This window comes from Spermophilus citellus (genome assembly GCF_964194105.1).
Source record: "Spermophilus citellus genome assembly, chromosome: 11".
Lineage (NCBI taxonomy): Eukaryota > Metazoa > Chordata > Mammalia > Rodentia > Sciuridae > Spermophilus > Spermophilus citellus.
In genome coordinates this window covers 72213570-72229958 of record NC_138192.1, presented here as the reverse complement: position 1 = coordinate 72229958, position 16389 = coordinate 72213570, and the positions used below count along the sequence as shown (strand labels likewise).

At 42.4% G+C, this 16389-nt stretch overlaps 1 protein-coding gene across 3 annotated transcripts in view; it reads left to right on the top strand.

The window, feature by feature from the left end:
• The first annotated feature begins 1928 nt into the window (after positions 1–1928).
• The window catches only part of STK39 (serine/threonine kinase 39), a 264560-nt gene continuing 250099 nt past the window's right edge, over positions 1929–16389 (top strand). Inside the window, exon 1 of one of the 3 annotated variants that reach the window (XM_081261265.1) lies at positions 1929–2743. In XM_081261265.1, the coding sequence (XP_081117391.1) occupies positions 2524–2743 (220 nt within the window). In that variant the 5' untranslated portion in view covers positions 1929–2523. Of the gene's footprint in view, positions 2744–13226; positions 13324–16389 lie in introns of those variants that run through there. The other 2 variants (XM_081261264.1, XM_081261266.1) reach the window with 2 other exon arrangements.

Sequence of the window (16389 nt, the reverse complement as noted above, 5' to 3'; positions counted from 1 at the left end):
ATTGAGTAAAGTAGAAGTTAAAACTTTAGGTATAAAGAGTTAATCAATTTAATATGCAATTTTCCCTAAAAATCCATTACTGAATTTAAAGTTGAAAGATGGGGAGAGGTGCCTTTAAAATATAATCAGGTTTTATTTTAATGCTTAAGAGATGCATTAATTCAGAAACTAAAACATAGAATGGATAACAGGGGTCTAATTTTTCTTAAATTGTATATAACTGCCTCATTCTGTGTTAGCATTTCTCAACCTCAGCACTATTGTGTGCTAGATAATTCTTTGTTGTAGAGGTCTGTTTTCCTGTGCTGTGATCAGAATGTTTGACACAGCCCGCCCCTCCACCAAAATTTGTATGCTGAAAACCAATCCTCAATGCAATAGCACTAAGAGTTTTTTAGCCTTTAGGAAGTGATTGGCTCATGAAAACTCTTTCAAGCTGTCCTCCTGGTGGCCAATTGGAAAGTGGTTCATTGGGGATAGATATATAGTCTGTGAATATAGAATAGTTGTTTTTTTTTTTTTATGGGAAACTAAATGATCTGTGTTTGATTCAAATCTGTGATATTGGTCTTGACAGAATCATGTTTTCCTATTAAGTTCCAAGAATTTTTCTGGCCTTCATAATCCCACTTTATGGTTTGAAAGTTAAAACATAAATTTACATAAAAAAAACAGAAGTCATATTCACCTGATGATTTTTCAGGAAGGATAGGAACAACTCTTTAAGAGGTGAGCCCATGTGGCTTGGAATAAGGAGCTTCCCTGAGTCTTGGGTTGTAGCTCAGTGGAAGAGCACTTGCCCACCCTCACGTGTGAGGCATTGAGTTCCATCCTCAGTACCACATAAAAATAAATATTTTTTTTAAAAGAGCTTCCCTGTTTTCAGAGGCCTAGAATTTGTTTATGAAAGAGTCTATTTCTTGACATATATTAGAACCAATACATTTTTTAGCTTCTCTGCATAAAAGAACGTACACTTTCTTAGTTAGCATAAATTTCAACTCAAAAAACCAGAACCTGGTGGTTGCTTTATCCTAACTATCCCATAATGCTCTAAGAGATAAGTACACTTATGCTCAGCTTACCTCAATGTTTTGATAAGGAATTGGCTTTTCTTCTGGAGAATTTGTTTTGTTTTTTTTTTTTCTTTTTCTGAATTAACTTTCAAAAATTTTAAGGGGATCTTTGAACATAAAATTGAAGTCATGATCTTAGAGTTTTTGTTCATTATTCTTACCTGCTTTTGTTATTCACCATCATGGAACCACACAGGAAAATATTGGCCAAATGACCAATATCACCATTGGCTCACTGAACAGTTTCAGCTCACAAGGATGGTGCAATCTTGGTCCCTCTACAGGGGAACACAGTGAACTTTCAGCGTTAAATATGACACTTATAATTAGAACAATCTATGGTTTTACCATAGCAATTTTAAGGGATGAGGCCATTTTGGGGGTGTTGAAAAGGCAGCAATTAATTAAAACTTTTCAGTGCAGTTTATGCTTCAGTGAATTCTTTATGTTCTGTCATAAGAAACGTCTAGTATCAGGCCTCAGTGTCCTAAAGGGTTAATGTGTCATGTTAAGGGCACAGGATTAGTGGTAAACCCTCTAAATCTCTCCTTCTCTCTCTCTCTTTTTGGAGCCTGGGCTCCAACCCAGTGCCTCGCGCAGGCTAGGCAAGCTCTCTGCCCCTGAACTACACCCCCAGTCACTCTCCTAAATCTTACTCTAACTTCACAGCCTCTTACATCACCTCCCTGGGATCCAAGCGGCTTTAAACAAAGGAAGACAGTCTGTGAACAGCCAGGGATTTAAGGAATCAGGTTTCAAGTAGTACGAAAAAGTAGAAGGATTGAGATTAGATTAGGCAAGGTGGGAAAGGGATATTGGCAGGTAAAGCGCCGGAAAGTTACAACTTGGGTTATTTTTTAACTGGCGTCCTACAAACGGACGCCGTGTAGATGTCTCTCTCGCTAACTTGTAAATGAACTTGAGGTTCTCTTTAGCAGAGTAGACTCCTGAAGCTGAGAACCTGGCGGCCGTTCAACGACCCCGCCCTCGGGGTCCCAGGGGGCGTCTTCTGGAGAGTCTGATTGTCTGGGGCGAAGGCGCAGGGAAAGTAGGGAATAAGAAGGGAGAGGACCGCAGGCCGCGAAAGCACACATAAAGCAGCCCTTCTCTTCGTGGGTGGAAACTTCCCAGGCCGCGAGCAGAGCGGGAGGGGGCGGCGGGGCGGTGGTTCCCCTAGCCGAGGCAGAGAACTGCGCGCGCGAGGCTCGGGGCGCACCGCGAGCGCGGCGGCGGCCGCCTCCTCCCCTCCCCGCCTCCGCTAGCGCTGCCTCCTCCCTCCGCCCGGCTCGGCCTCCCTAGCTCCCTCCCCTCGTGGCTGGCTCCGGCGGCAGCGGCGGGCGGGGAGGGCGTGCGCCGGTCGAGAGGTGTCGGCTGCGAGGCAAGGGAAGTTTCAAGTGGAAGGTCGTCCGCCGGCCGACGCGTCCTCCCGCTCTCCTCCGGCAGCATCATGGCGGAGCCGAGCGGCTCGCCCGTGCACGTCCAGATTCCCCAGCAGGCGGCCCCGGTGACAGCAACGGCAGCGGCCCCGGCGATCGCGACAGCAGCGCCCGCCCCAACCCCGGCGGTCCCCGCTGTCCCCGCGGCCCCGGCCCCGGCCCCGGCCCCAGCGGCACAGGCCGTGGGCTGGCCCATCTGCAGGGACGCGTACGAGCTGCAGGAGGTTATCGGTCAGTGCGGCGATCGCGGCGGGGTCGGCCCAGGCCGGGCGCTAAGGCCGGGAGGGAGGTGCGGTCGTGGGCAGGAGTGGGTGCGGGATGCTGGGTTCGCCTGCATGCACGCCCGGGAGGCATTGGGGCCGGCTTCGGGGCCTAGTGGCCTTAACATTTTTTATTTTATTTATTTGTTCCTTCTCTGAGCGCTGGTGCTGCAGGAGGCGGCGTGGCGGATGTGACTCGCACTGCAGACGAGCCGCATGCTGCAAACTTTTATCTCCCGGATCGCCGGGGCGGCGGAGCTGGGCACCCGGCAACGCGGCCGCATCTCCCTCCCCCGCAGCGCGCGCGGGGGCCGCAGACCGTGGCCGACGGCCACGCGAGCAGACACCACGGGTGGGGTGGGGTTGCGGGGACGCCGCCCTGGGCTTCCAGCGCCCCGGCGTCGCGCCTGGCGGACCGGGTCCTGGGGGACTCTGCGGGCTCAGCCTCGCCCCTGACTCGCGTCATGACCCTCTCGCCGAGGGTAATTGGGCCACGTAGAAGCCGCGGAGGCCCAGGTTCTTTCCGAGGCCGGGGAGGATGCTGGCCTCCTTCCTGACAGCCGCCACTCCACGCCCGCCCTGCAGCCCAGCTCTTTGCGGCGCGCGGCGCGTCCGGGTACCCGCCTCCTTCAGTGCCGGGGTGCGCCGCCTGCCTCCCAGCCCAGCTGCCGGGGAGAGCGGGCGCCCTGGCTTACTGCCTGGCACCGGGCGGATGCTTCTCTCTGGTCCAGGGTTGATCTGCTAGAGTGGAACCTGAGGCTGCCTGTGATCTGCACTCTGTCTTTAGGTGCCTTCTATCCGGCTCAAAAATATCACCCTATCTTACATTTTTAAGTGCTTGCAAAGTCGAACGGCAAGAAGCCGGCTTTACTTTTCGTTGGGCCAACCAAGCACGTGAAGGACCTTCTCTTAGAACATTCTCTATTGGATCCTTCAGTTATGTCTTGTCACTTGAAGAAGGCTTCGGGTAAAGTGGGCTCTTAGCTTCTATCCTTATTGACACTGGGATGGGGTGCTGCTGTCCCATAATCTTGATATTTAAGGATAGTGATACAAAGGATAGTGATACAAAGGAATTCAAATATTTTTTCAGCCTTTTACTTAAAAATTTTAATTCCTTACCCCCCCCCCTTTGGAAAAATCATTGCTAAAGAAATTTCATTAGATGTTTAAATTAGCCTTTATTTTGCCTGCTACTGTGTGGAGGAAACTCAGTTATGTATTTATTTCATAGATCTATGAAATACACACATATGTATATGTATGTATATATATCTTTATGGCTGTCTGTGTGTGTATGAAAATGGTGGGCAGGACAGTAATCTGGGAATCAAAAGGTCCAGATAACCTATATAGACATCTGTAGACAAAATTCTTTGGGTACCCAGATCTTTTATAACCTGGCTGAAGACTCTTAATGGATTAATCTTCATGTCACTGCTTGAATTGAATAAGTTCAGGTGCTTCTCAAAACTTAGAGTTCTTAAATGAAACCCCTTTAACCTGGCCTATATATTAGCCCCTCACCCTCAACCTGTATGCCTCCTTCCATATTCTTCCAGTGATTGTACCAGAATCCTCTGCTGTTCTGACAACACTGTCAGGTCTTCATCCTTACCATCTCTGCAGGCTTTTTCCTCCTCTGAGGGCCTGTCTTTAATTTTTTTTTTTTTTTTCCTGAAGACTGAACCCAAGGAATGCATGCTAAACACTGAGCTACCCACCAAGTCCCAAGTGCCTTTCTTTGTTTGTGAGTCACACTCAGCTTTCAGATCCAGGGTGAATATTTTCTGAGAAGCCTCTGTTGGCTTCTCTCTGGCAAAGTATAGTGGCTGCTTCCCTGCATTTGTGTTTTTTAGATACCTCATAGCATGTAAATCCATAGTTTTTATTTGCTCAACAAGACCAGAAGGCCTACCAAGTCACAATGGTCCCTGCCCTCAGAGTCTTCAGGAGTTATTAGGAGAGGAGGGTAGGAAGGCAGAGGATTCCATAGGATCTGATCAGTGAGGGCTGGGAGAGCCCAGAGGGGAGAAGGAGTGCTAGGAGAGAATGCAAACAGGCTAATCCTCAGAAGAGGTCATAGTTGAGCTGGGACATGAAGTCTGAGTGAGTTTGTAAGGTGCTTAATTATTTCTATTGCTACTTTCCCTAATTGTGAACTTGAGTCTTATTTATCCCTCTGTCCCTAACATGGAGAGGTTGGTTTAAAGGTTGATTGTTTTCTATAGGATCTGGCCAGAATTTACATATACTCAATTTTTATGCTTATTTTGCTAATTATTAGAGATAAAATGCAAGCTTTGCCTTTTGAAGACAATATTTTGAGTTGTCCACTTTTGTGAGCTAATGGGTGAAATCTTAATGTAAGTAGAATTAATTGCAGGGCCTCTTCCTGCTTGTAGTAACAGCACTGTTAATTATGGTTGATCAAATTAACGGGGGAAAAGAAAAGAAATTTACCAGTGGAATTTGAGAATACCTGCCTATTCTACTTCTATTTTTGCACATCATATTGTTGGAAATGCTTTTCTACATTTTAAATGTATCTTATGTTTTCCCAACTAAAAGAGATGGCCTGTATGGAGGTCCTGTAACTGAAAAACCAAATTGCTGGAATGGGTTTTGGAAGGGCTTGATGTTTACAGGGAATTACAAACCCATTTCCATTTAGTCTGTAATACTAGTTGATTGAACTTGTGGTTTAATGCTTTTGTTTAAACATTACAAGCAAGAAGTTAGTAGCTCAAACACTGAACCAGTTTCTACATGAATGCTAAGTTGACAGCCTTTGCCTTTGCCCACCATAAGGCAGATGTCATATAATATGACTTAAGCAGTGTGAAAGGTGACCAGCAGGAGGCTAGAATATGCCTGAGCAGAAAGCCAAAGGGAGAGACATTGTCTTTAACTTTCCAGAGTGGCACAGGAGCACTCAGAACTTTTTCTTCCTTTCCTCCGGGTTAGAGAGAGGTTGGGGTTCCAGGATTTAGGAGAAAGTAGGATTACTAAAACTCAAACAGCAGTTTCCTTTTTCTTTTTTTTTTTTTTAAACTTATTCCGTTTCAGAAAAATAAAACACAGAATTTTTCAAGTCTAAAAATAAAGTTTACTTTTTGTTGCATTGTTGTTGTTGTGACGTTAAAGAGCAGGGGAGAAATTGTAATGTTTTTAAGAATAATCTGGTTCAGAAGTTTATGTGTGACCTAGAAATGATATAAAAATCTGTTGGGGTAAGCTTTATACTCAGAGGGGGTTAAAAATGAAATTATTAAATTTCTCTGTCAGCTAATATCCTTGTATTAGTAGATTTCAAATATCCCTGTCTCCGGTACAAGTAACTGTTCTTTGCAGGCTTTCTAGTCAGTCAGCTTGTGTCTTTACTTTCATTTATCTTTGTTTTTCACCTCTCACCTCAACCCACCCCCAAATTCCGTCTTAAGAAATGTAAGGGGCAGTTGGAGTTATGCCAGTTGAAAAATTAGTTGGTGTTATTAATAGTATCACCTTGATTCTTTAAATTAATCAAAGGTGAATTATTAAATGTCAACTTGGGCATCTGGGGGAGAATGGAACAATCTCAATAAAGTTTGAAGATCTCAGTCTTTGCCATATTCGTTTGTGTGTTTGAAGCAGGTAATCCCAGAAGTGCTGTTATCTTTCTTTATTTTCCCCTGAGAAACTCTAAACTGACTTCTGATTCAGAATGTTTGATTTTCTTAGTCTGTGTGTGGCCAGATGAGTCTTTCTTCATGTAATTTTTTGCACTTGATTTTTCAGCATTGCTTCACTTTTGTCCTGGGTGGTCATTTAGAATGATCTACAAGTAACAATTTGCCATCTTAGTCAACAAATAGAACTGACTGCTAGAATGGTAGCCCAGTTTGATAGAGTTCCTCTTTAGGTGCATTTCTCCAGACTCCTATATCAAGGCCTGTGGCCAGGTCTTGAAGGAGCAACAGCTTATCCTAAAATGAGATTTGCAGACAGCCCAGGGATTCCATGATTTAGGGGTTAGAACTGGTCCTAGAGGCCATTTAAGGACAGTCGTGGTGCCTAGGGAAGCTGGAGCAATGAGTGTGTATTCTGGTCTCACAGACCTTTACACCAGGCTGCCTTGCTGCCTTGATTGATTAGTTTAGCTTTTTTTTTTTTTTTTTAAGTATTTAAAGAGGGCTGCTGAAGACAGGCTTTGATTTTAATGATTTCATTTAAAAAAATGTATATAAAGAGAAAAATGCTTGTTTTAATTTATTTGCTGTGATTATATATAGATTCTATATGTATTTATGTACACATATGTGTATATACATTATATATACATAGATATTATACATATTTCAAAAGTTTTTACTATTTTTAACCTTTAAAAATATTTTTCTTTCCTGTGGTGTTGGGGATGGAACCTAGGGCCCTGAGAATGCTATGCAAGCATTCTACTACTGTGCTATACCTCACCCTGTTTTAATTTTTTTTTCCTTTGGCAGTACTGGGGATTGAACCCAGGGCCTCACACATGCTAGGCAGGTGCTCTACCATTGAGCTACATCCCCAGGCCCTTATTTTAACCATTTTTTAAGTGTGCAATTCAGTGGCATTTATTATATTCTCAGTAGAAGTGCTCTTTAAATAAATATGCCTTTCAAACTTTAAGTTTGGGCTTCTGGCTCAAAGGCAGAAAATCTTGAGGTTAAAAAAAATACTGTGGGAGAGGGACTGAAATTCTTGCTTTGTTGATTCATTTGTGACTGATAATAAACATTTCCTCCTGACTCTTGTGGTTTATTGTACATTGCACTTTTGGATGGTGTTTGAAAATAAATTGCAGCAGTGCCAGCTCTGGAGTCGGATGGTCTGGTCTGTTTTATGTCCTGCCATAGCAGTCACTGGCATTTGTGACCTTGAACGAATTACTTAGATGTGTCTGCACTCAGTTTCTTCACTGGTAATATGAAGGTGATAAAAATAGAGTTGTGAGGATGAAGAGAATGTAAAGCACTTGTAATAGTGCTTGGCACAGGGCACACTCTCAATTAGTCTTAGCCATAACTAGCATAAACTCCATTTGCTAATCAGATTCAAGTTATCAGGACAGAACACAGTCCTGTCTTTGGCAAGACTTTGAAGTGGCTTGAAGAGTTTCTCTGCTTGGTTTCTGCCAGGGAAGGAAGGGGGAGGGAGAGGGAGAGATTGCCTTCATGTCTGGTGGATGCCTTGCAAGGGGAGCCAGAGGCCCAGGTGGGGCTGGCTTCTTTCATCTCTGTAGCCCCACACCACCCACACCACTGCTGCTGTGAGAAGGAAGCTAGAGAGAGACCTGTGGAGCTCCTGGCGATTTGAATAACTCAGGGGTTTGGGTGCCAAATGGCCCTCTGACAAGTGGTGAGAGCATCCTGCGGGAAGGTTGCTGGGGAGGAACAGCCCATTATGGAAGGGCTCTGAGAGCAACCTGCTAAGAGGGCACTTTTCTTCCACCTCTGAGTTTGCCCTGAAGGGTGCCATGCTGGCAGGAAATGCTGCTGACTAAAAGAAATATTTACTGTGTGTCTCTGTGAGGGAGAGGAAAGGGGCCTTCACTCTCAGATAAAGTCATCTTCTTTGTGCTGCTCTCTCCTTCCCTCAGCTTACAAATATTCTCAAGACTCTCTCTTTCATTTTTTTTTTCTTTTTTTGCAGTGTTGGGGATTGAAGCCCCTCCTGCATGCTAGCGAGTGCTCTACCACTTGCTACACTCCCAGTGTACCACTGGGCTACATTCTCAGTCCTCTTTCTTATCTTTCTTAAAAGACAAAAGAGAACAGCAACAGAGACCATCACTCTGTTTGCTCCTCCCCCCCACTGGCTAGGCCCTTATCCTTTTCCTTCCATTGACAGCTAAGCTGTTAGAAGGAACCTCCCATTCACTCCCAGCCCTTTGCAATCTGGCTTCTTTCTGTCTTCTCTGTGAAAAACCTAAGTTGCTCTCTCTACAAGCATAGCAATCCCTCTGTGGCCAGAGCCATGGGCATAGCAGTGCCTTTCAGTCTTCTTCCCTCAGCAGGACTGGGCACCATCTTTCATTTCTGCTGGAATGACAGCTGGGGCTTTAGTGTCATTTCTGGCTCTTGTACTTCCTTCTGCTTCCCCTGCCTGCCACAGCTCCCTGGGATCCATACCTCTAGGTCTGAAACTGAAGGGCTGACTTTGCATTGATATTTGGATAACTTTATAATGTCTTTGTTTAAATGCTGCACGGGGAACTCTATATTCACAATTAAACGAGGTCTCTCCACCCTTATCTCAGTCCTAATCCTGCTTCTTCTACGCTCTGCCTCTTCTTGAAAACTCTCAAGTGTGAAATATTATAGTCATCCTGTGCTTTTTCATCTTCACCAGTCTTACACATCTAGTTGATCAAAGTCCTAAATCTTCAGCATCCTTGACATCTTTGGTCTGCCTTTGACTGTCCCACGGGTTTAGTTCAAGCCTTTGTCAATTCTTATGTGGATTATTATAATTTTCTAATCTTCATTCTTTGTCCCCATTCTTGTTTCTAGCTCCAGTATGCATTGTTACAAAGTGATATCCCTATACCAATTTTTTTTTTAATCATTGCTCACAGGCTTAAATTGCCTTAGTAGCCCTCCCATCATCCTCCAGACTCACTCTCTCCATGGCTTTTAAGGCCTCTTGGAAATTGTCTCTTGTCTCCCTTTTTATCCACATCTCGTCATTTTCATCCTTAGGATGGACCCTGTAGCCAGGGGGATCTTTTTGAAGCTGCTGAAATGCTTCATGCTTCTGTATCTTCTGTGGGGCAAGTTTTTCCCTCCACTACCCTTCTTTTATCTGTGTAAGTTCTGTTTCTCCTTTTATATTTTACTCTATTGGAGTAAAAGATGAATGTTGAAAAGTATACCTAAGGCAGCCTGTAGTTTCAGTTGTTCAGGTGGGAGGTGAGAGGATCCCTTGAGTTCAGGAATTTAAGATCAGCCTGGGCAATATAGGGGACCTGATCTTATTTAAAAACAAAATTGGACATACACAATTGTTTATGTTAGTGCATGTTCATGCATTGAATACACTCATATAATTAGGTGTCTGATCTGGGTGTTCTCTCTCTCTCTCTCTCTCTCTCTCTCTCTCTTTTGTGATACTGGAAATTGAGGCCAATGTTGGTCTACCTCTGAGCTGCAACCCCAGTCTTTCTTCTTCTTTTTCTTTCTTTCTTTTTTTCTTTTTTGGTACTGGGGATTGAACCAGGGGCATATTACCACTGAGCTACATCCCCAGCCCTTTTATTTTTCTTTTGAGACAAGGTCTTACTAAGTTGCTTAGGCCTTGCTAATTTGTTAAGTCAGGCATTGAATTGGGATTCTCCTGTTTTAGCCTTCTGAGTCACTGGGATTATAGGTGTGCGCCACCGTGCCCAGCCAACGCCAGTTATTTTTAAAAATTAATTAATTAATTAATTTTAATTAGGTATACATGACAGCAGAATGCATTTTCATTCATTGTGCACAATTTCAGATCAACTTTTCTCTGGCTGTACACAATGTAGAGTCATACCATACGTGCAGTCATACATGTACCTAGGGTAATGATGTCCATCCCATTCCACCATATTTCCTGCCCCCATTCCCCTTCCTTTCTCCTCCCTCCCCTTTGTCCAATCAAAGTTCCTCCATTTTTCCCATGCTCACCCCCCTATTATGATTCAGCATCCACTTATGAGAGAGAACATTTGGCCTTTGGTTTTTTGGGATTGGCTTACTTTGCTTAGCATGATATTCTCTAACTCCACCCATTTTCCTGAAAATGCCATAATTTTATTATCTTTTAATGCTGAGTAATATTCCATTGTGTATATATACCACAGTTTCTTTATCCATTCATCTATTGAAGGACATCTTCCACAGTTTTGTTATTGTGAATTGTGCTGCTATGAACATCGATGTGGCTGTGTCACTGTAGTATGCTGTTTTTAAGTCCTTTGGGTACTAATAGACCAAGGAGTGGGATAGCTGGGTCAAATGGTGGTTCCATTCCAAGTTTTTTATGGAATCTCCATTCTACTTTCCAGATTGGTTGCACCATTTTGTAGTCCCACCAGCAATGTTTGAGTGTACCTTTTCCCCCGCATCCTTGCCAACACTTATTGTTTTTTGTATTCTTGATAACTGCCATTATGACTGTGTGAGATTAAATCTTAGAGTAGGTCTGATTTGCATTTCTGTAATTAATAGAGATGTGGAACATTTTTTCATATATTTGTTGATCGACTATATCTTCTTCTGAGAAGTGTCTGTTCAGCTCGTTAGCAACCCCAGTCATTTTTTGATACCATGTCTGGCTGTGTTGCCGAGGCTGGCTTCAAACTTAGGACCTTCCTGCCCAGCCTCCCAAGTAGCTGGGGTAAGCACCAGCATGCCTGGCTGGGTTCTTTTTTTAAAGACCCTGAATAAATGATTTCCCTGCACAGAAACAATCTCTGGAACCCTCCCTTCATACTTCTCTGGCCCTGTTGGGTCCTTTCATCCCTAGCAGTCCTCACACTTAGGCCAATTGTTTCCTTTGTGCCCAGCCTGGCACTAGGCTATTAATGCTTCCTTGAGGACAGAATCTCATTTCTATGCTCCATGCCTCACATGAGATTTTTTGGTAAATGTTTTCTGGATAAAGGCCTTAGTTCTGGGGACACATATTTCCTTCACTTCTGGTGGAAGAGAAACATTGTCTGATGTCTCAAAAGTTTGCCTTCCTGTATCCTGAGGATTTGATCTTGTCTGTGGTTAATGGTGGCACTTACTCTGTTGAGTTTGGGCCAATCAGCTTTAAGTCCTCTGTAGAAATTAGCTCGTCAATCCTGGAAGATCAAGAGTGAGCACTCTGAGTGCTTTCACCTGTTTGTGTTATGGAGCACAGAGAGGCCTGGCTCTCCAGAGATCAGGGGACTGAGAGGTGGCCTCTACAGAGTATAGGACCAAGGCCTGCCTGCCAAAGTTCAGGAGTCCTTTTACTTAGTCATTCTAGGGCCACGCAGGGAAGTCCAGCACTGCCCCCTCAAAAGCCCTAGAGCTTTCCTTTCTTGAATGTACCCAGGATCTCTGTCCTGTTATGTGTTTATATATAACCTTCATTTTTAAGCTCTGTAGGGCCTCTTGCTGTGTAGAAATCAGGATTGTTGGAGAGGATCAGGATCACAGGAGAAACACAGGAGCAGAATTGCAGACCAAGTGGCTTTCAGAGGTTGTTATAACGGCCAGGGTTGTATTTTTATAAATTATAAGGGACCAAGAGTGATAGGATGGGAGTGGTACATACCAAGACCATAGAACTAGCTTTTATTTTTAAGTTGAAACCATTCTAATGGATGCTGTAACTCCTCTTCAGTGTATTTTTTTTTTTGGTAAAGATTATTTTTTTTTCTTATTTAGATAGAATCCTAATGTCATCATGTGAGGCTTTACATTTCCTTCCAGGACAGTTTTGTTTAAACTATTTCAAAACAAGTCCAAGATGATTGAAATGATTCAGAGGGTGTGTGTGTGTGTGTGTGTGTGTGTGTGTGTGTGTTTGTGTGTGTGTTTCAAATGTGCCATTCATTGATTCCGTTTTTTATTCTAGAAAAGGATTTAGTATTAATTAAAAAGGCACTTCAGACTTGGCTTAACAGGAAAGCAGAAGAGAAATGGTAGTGTTTTGGAGAATGGTTTGGCAGTGCTTTATTTCTAGAATTGATTTAGATACACACTTTGGAATCCAATGTGAGTAAATGCTGAAGTATTTTAAGTTTCTTCTTATTTGCCAAACAGTTATTCGAGAATGAATTCTGGCTTGGCTTTAAGAAATGTCTTAAATGTTGAGGAAGTAGATGAATTGACTTTTTAAACTGATTGTATATTTTGATACATAGGAAAACATCATTTTAAGATGGAATTGTTGGAAATCTTGACATTCATTTTATCTTCAATTTTATTTCAAATTGCTTCCATTAAGTGACGTTTATGCTAAACTATCATATAGTTCTTCCCTTAGGTAAAATTATAAATTTTGGTGACATTTATAGGGTTTTAGTTTTCCATTCTTTATTCATTGTTGGAACTCTGCCAGAAAAAACTAGATGGAAAGTGGAGATGAATGACTTTCTGCCGTGTAAATGATAGATCTTCATCTGGAGAGTATTTTGGAAACCAGTGAACTGTGACATTTGAGACTTCTCATAATCACTCTATTGATGGTTGAGGTCTTAGAAGAATTCATGATCTTGTTCTGAACTGGAAACATCAGTTGGTATCAGGGTTGTAATAAGGAGCACTCCAGTTGCTTTCTTCCCTGCCCTATTTAGTTTGGTGATCAGAAAAGGATTATGTTTTCTGGGTTGGTTTTTTTTTGGGTTATATTGCTTAGATTTAAATTTAAATCAACCAGTCTCCTCTCTTCCTTTCCTTCTCTACCTTCCTTTTCCTCCATTTTTCCCAGCAATGCTTCTCTCCAACGTTGCTTAAGGAGTGACTCAGAAAGCAGAGGAAGAGGAACATCAGAAGAGGGTTCTAGGGGAAGGAGTGGAAGGTCAGTGCTGGCTTTTGTAAGTGAGTTCCCAAGTGAGAGATGGCATAAGTATGAAGAAGGGGTACGGACATCCAGTTTTGAAAGAAAGTGAAAAGAAAATCTATTGTAGCACCTTTGTTTTATAACTGAAAACTCTCAAGGTCAGAGTTGAAGTACCTTGTCTGTGATCCCAAAGTCCTTAGACTCCCAGGCTCATGATTTCCGCCTAGTTCAGTATTTTCTTCTGTGTACATCACATTGATTCCCTGTTTGTGGGAAGGAAGGGAACATAGAATTGAGAATTTATTAATTATATGCTTTGGGTATATAGTTCAGTGATAAAGAGTGTGTGCTTAACATTTTCAAGGCCTTGGGTTCAATTCCCAGCATCACCACCCCCAATAATTTATTAACTATCATTTCATTTTATTTTTTATTTTTTTTGTGGTACTGGCAATCAACCTCAGGGCCTTGTGTAAGTTAGACAAGCACTCTACTGAAGTAGTGAACAACTCCCCCCGCCCAGAACTACCATTTTAATAGAGTAAATATACATCTGAGTACATATTTACCATATAGTAAAAATCTTATTTCTTTAGAGGTGTTAAAATGATTTTCATATATCTTTGTTCATCATTGTGATAGTTTAACATGTAAATCAAACTGTATATAAATACATAATACCTTTCTTTTAACCATTATCCTTTGCCTGCTGTATTACAATAGTCTGAAGTATTTGGTTGTAATTTGTCAGTGACGTGGACATGGGTGCATGGTGTGCACTCCTGTGTGTGTGTGTGTGTGTGTGTGTGTGTGTGTGTATGTGTTGCAAAGTAAGGCTGAGGAACAAGAAGGTGAGGAAAGGTGTTTGAGATAGATAGGCTGCTTGGAGCAAAGTTTTTGCATAGGGTCAGGTTTTTGCACTTCTGCCAGGCTAGGAGTGGCTAGCAAAGAACTATCCAGTGTGGAAGTTAAAACATGTTAAAATGTAAATTATGTTTAAATTGAAATTAAGTGAAATTAAAGAAGTAAGAGAAGGTCCTGAAGTTGTGTTGCTAACATTTTGAGTGCCCAGTAGCCAATTGTGGCTGGCGACTGCCTTGTGGGGTAGTGCAGGTGCAGGCTATCTCTCCATTGTTGCAGAAAGTTTCGCGTGACAGAGTTGGGTGGCATTTCTTAGATACCTTCAGAGACTGGCTGGATAATGTTACAATGGCTGTGAGTGGTGCTAGACTACCTCCTAAACATGCTCAGGCATTGCCACTACTGTAGGTAGGCATCCCAACCCTGATTTGTATAAAAGTCTTTGGTTTCATGTGCTCGGTTGGGAGACTAATCTTCATATTTCCAGGTGAAGAGTTCTTCTTTTTTTGTGTGGTAATAGACACCCCTTTTGACTTAGGGAGTCAGTTTTAAGGCATGAGTTTTTATGTTACCCACTGAATTCATTCTGACAGTGTTCTTGTGATTTCTATAAACATAGAGATTCCTCCCAAATAAAATGAAGTATTTTCAGAAGCATCAAAATGTTACATTTCTTAAAAAAAACAAAAAACAAAAAACCTTAAAATTCTTGGGGTTGGATGGTAGCAGTCAGAATCTTTTTTTTTTTTTTTATGTTATGAAGAAAGAAATGCCCGAAAAGTTTTTTTAAAAATTTTTTTATGAAATTGCAAGGAAGGTCTGAAATTCATCCTACTTAGGAAAATAACACCTATGGTAATTTTAGTCACTTAAAAGGTGAGTTTTCCGGGTCCAGTGGTGCTCACCTGTAATTCCAGCTACTGGCAGGCTGAAGCAGGAAGATTGCAAGTTCTAGGGAGACCCTGTCTCTAAAACAGGGTATGGGGCTGAGATGTAGCTTGGTAGTAGAGGGCTTGTCCAGTATGTGGAATTGGGGCCCTGGGTTTGATCCCCAGCACCACCAGCACCAGCACCAGTACCAGCACCAGCACAACAGCAAAGAAGAGTTTCTTCTCCCTTGACCTGAAAGATTTTGGTATTTGAGTGATCAAAGGACTAATGGTTTAGTATAAGTTATACATCATAAATCAAATAAAATATCCAGTGTGTAAGTCAGTACTTTAATAAAAATTCATACAGAATTACTACTGTTTGGGTTAGATACTTGCCTTAGTGGCAGAAGGAATTAACGACTAAGAGGTGGAAAAAAAAATCTGGATAGGGAGAATAACTGGTTTAATTTTGAACAGTTGAGGAACAGTCTGTACTTTCTCACGTTTAGTGTCCCTTGAGTGACTGGGGCTGTAACAGAGAATATTTCACTCTGTAATCCTTTTAAATTTTTTTTCTTAGAGATGCCCTTTTAAGCTTCTGGAGTCCCAAATCCAGGGCCTGATCTTAAACAAGAGTTGTTGTGGAAACATTTCTAATACGGCAACTTTTCCTGGGTAGTTTGGTGGCTGAAAGGGGGAGAGGAAGTGTTTTTGTATAGCTCTGAATTGTGATCATTAGAATAAACTTAGACTAGTAATATTTTTGGCACAAGTCAAGACAGAATAGATTGTTTACCTTTACTAAAATAAATACTCATGGTTGTTTAAAAGTGACAATGCTGGGGTGGGTGTGTAGTTTAGTGGTACAGTGCTTGCCTGCCTAGCATATGTGAGCCCTGGGTTCAGTCCCTAGCACTGAAAAGAAAATGTCATTGTGGCTGTCTTGGCCCAAAACTGATGAGCTTCTCAGTTCCTCTATAGCCATCTTCCTGATGATTTCCATAGAAGCAGCAGGACTTTCTGAAGGCTCTGATTTCATGTCCCCTTTTCCAGGCCCACTAGAAACAGATAACTATGTGTGCTTAACAAGTCTTCAATGAGAAGGGGGATATTAAAGTTTCAGCTACTTAGTAGGTAAAAGTTATAATCAGGCATATTTTTCTTTTTTGCTTGTGCATATACATTATGGTCCATTTCACTCCTTGTAATAAAAATAATATTACCAGGTATAGAGGCACATGCCTGTAATACCAGCTGCTTGGCAGGCTGAAGCAGAAGGATCATGAATTGGAGGCCAGCCTCAGCAATTTTATAGTAAGACATTGTCTCAAAAAAATGAAAGGGATGGGGA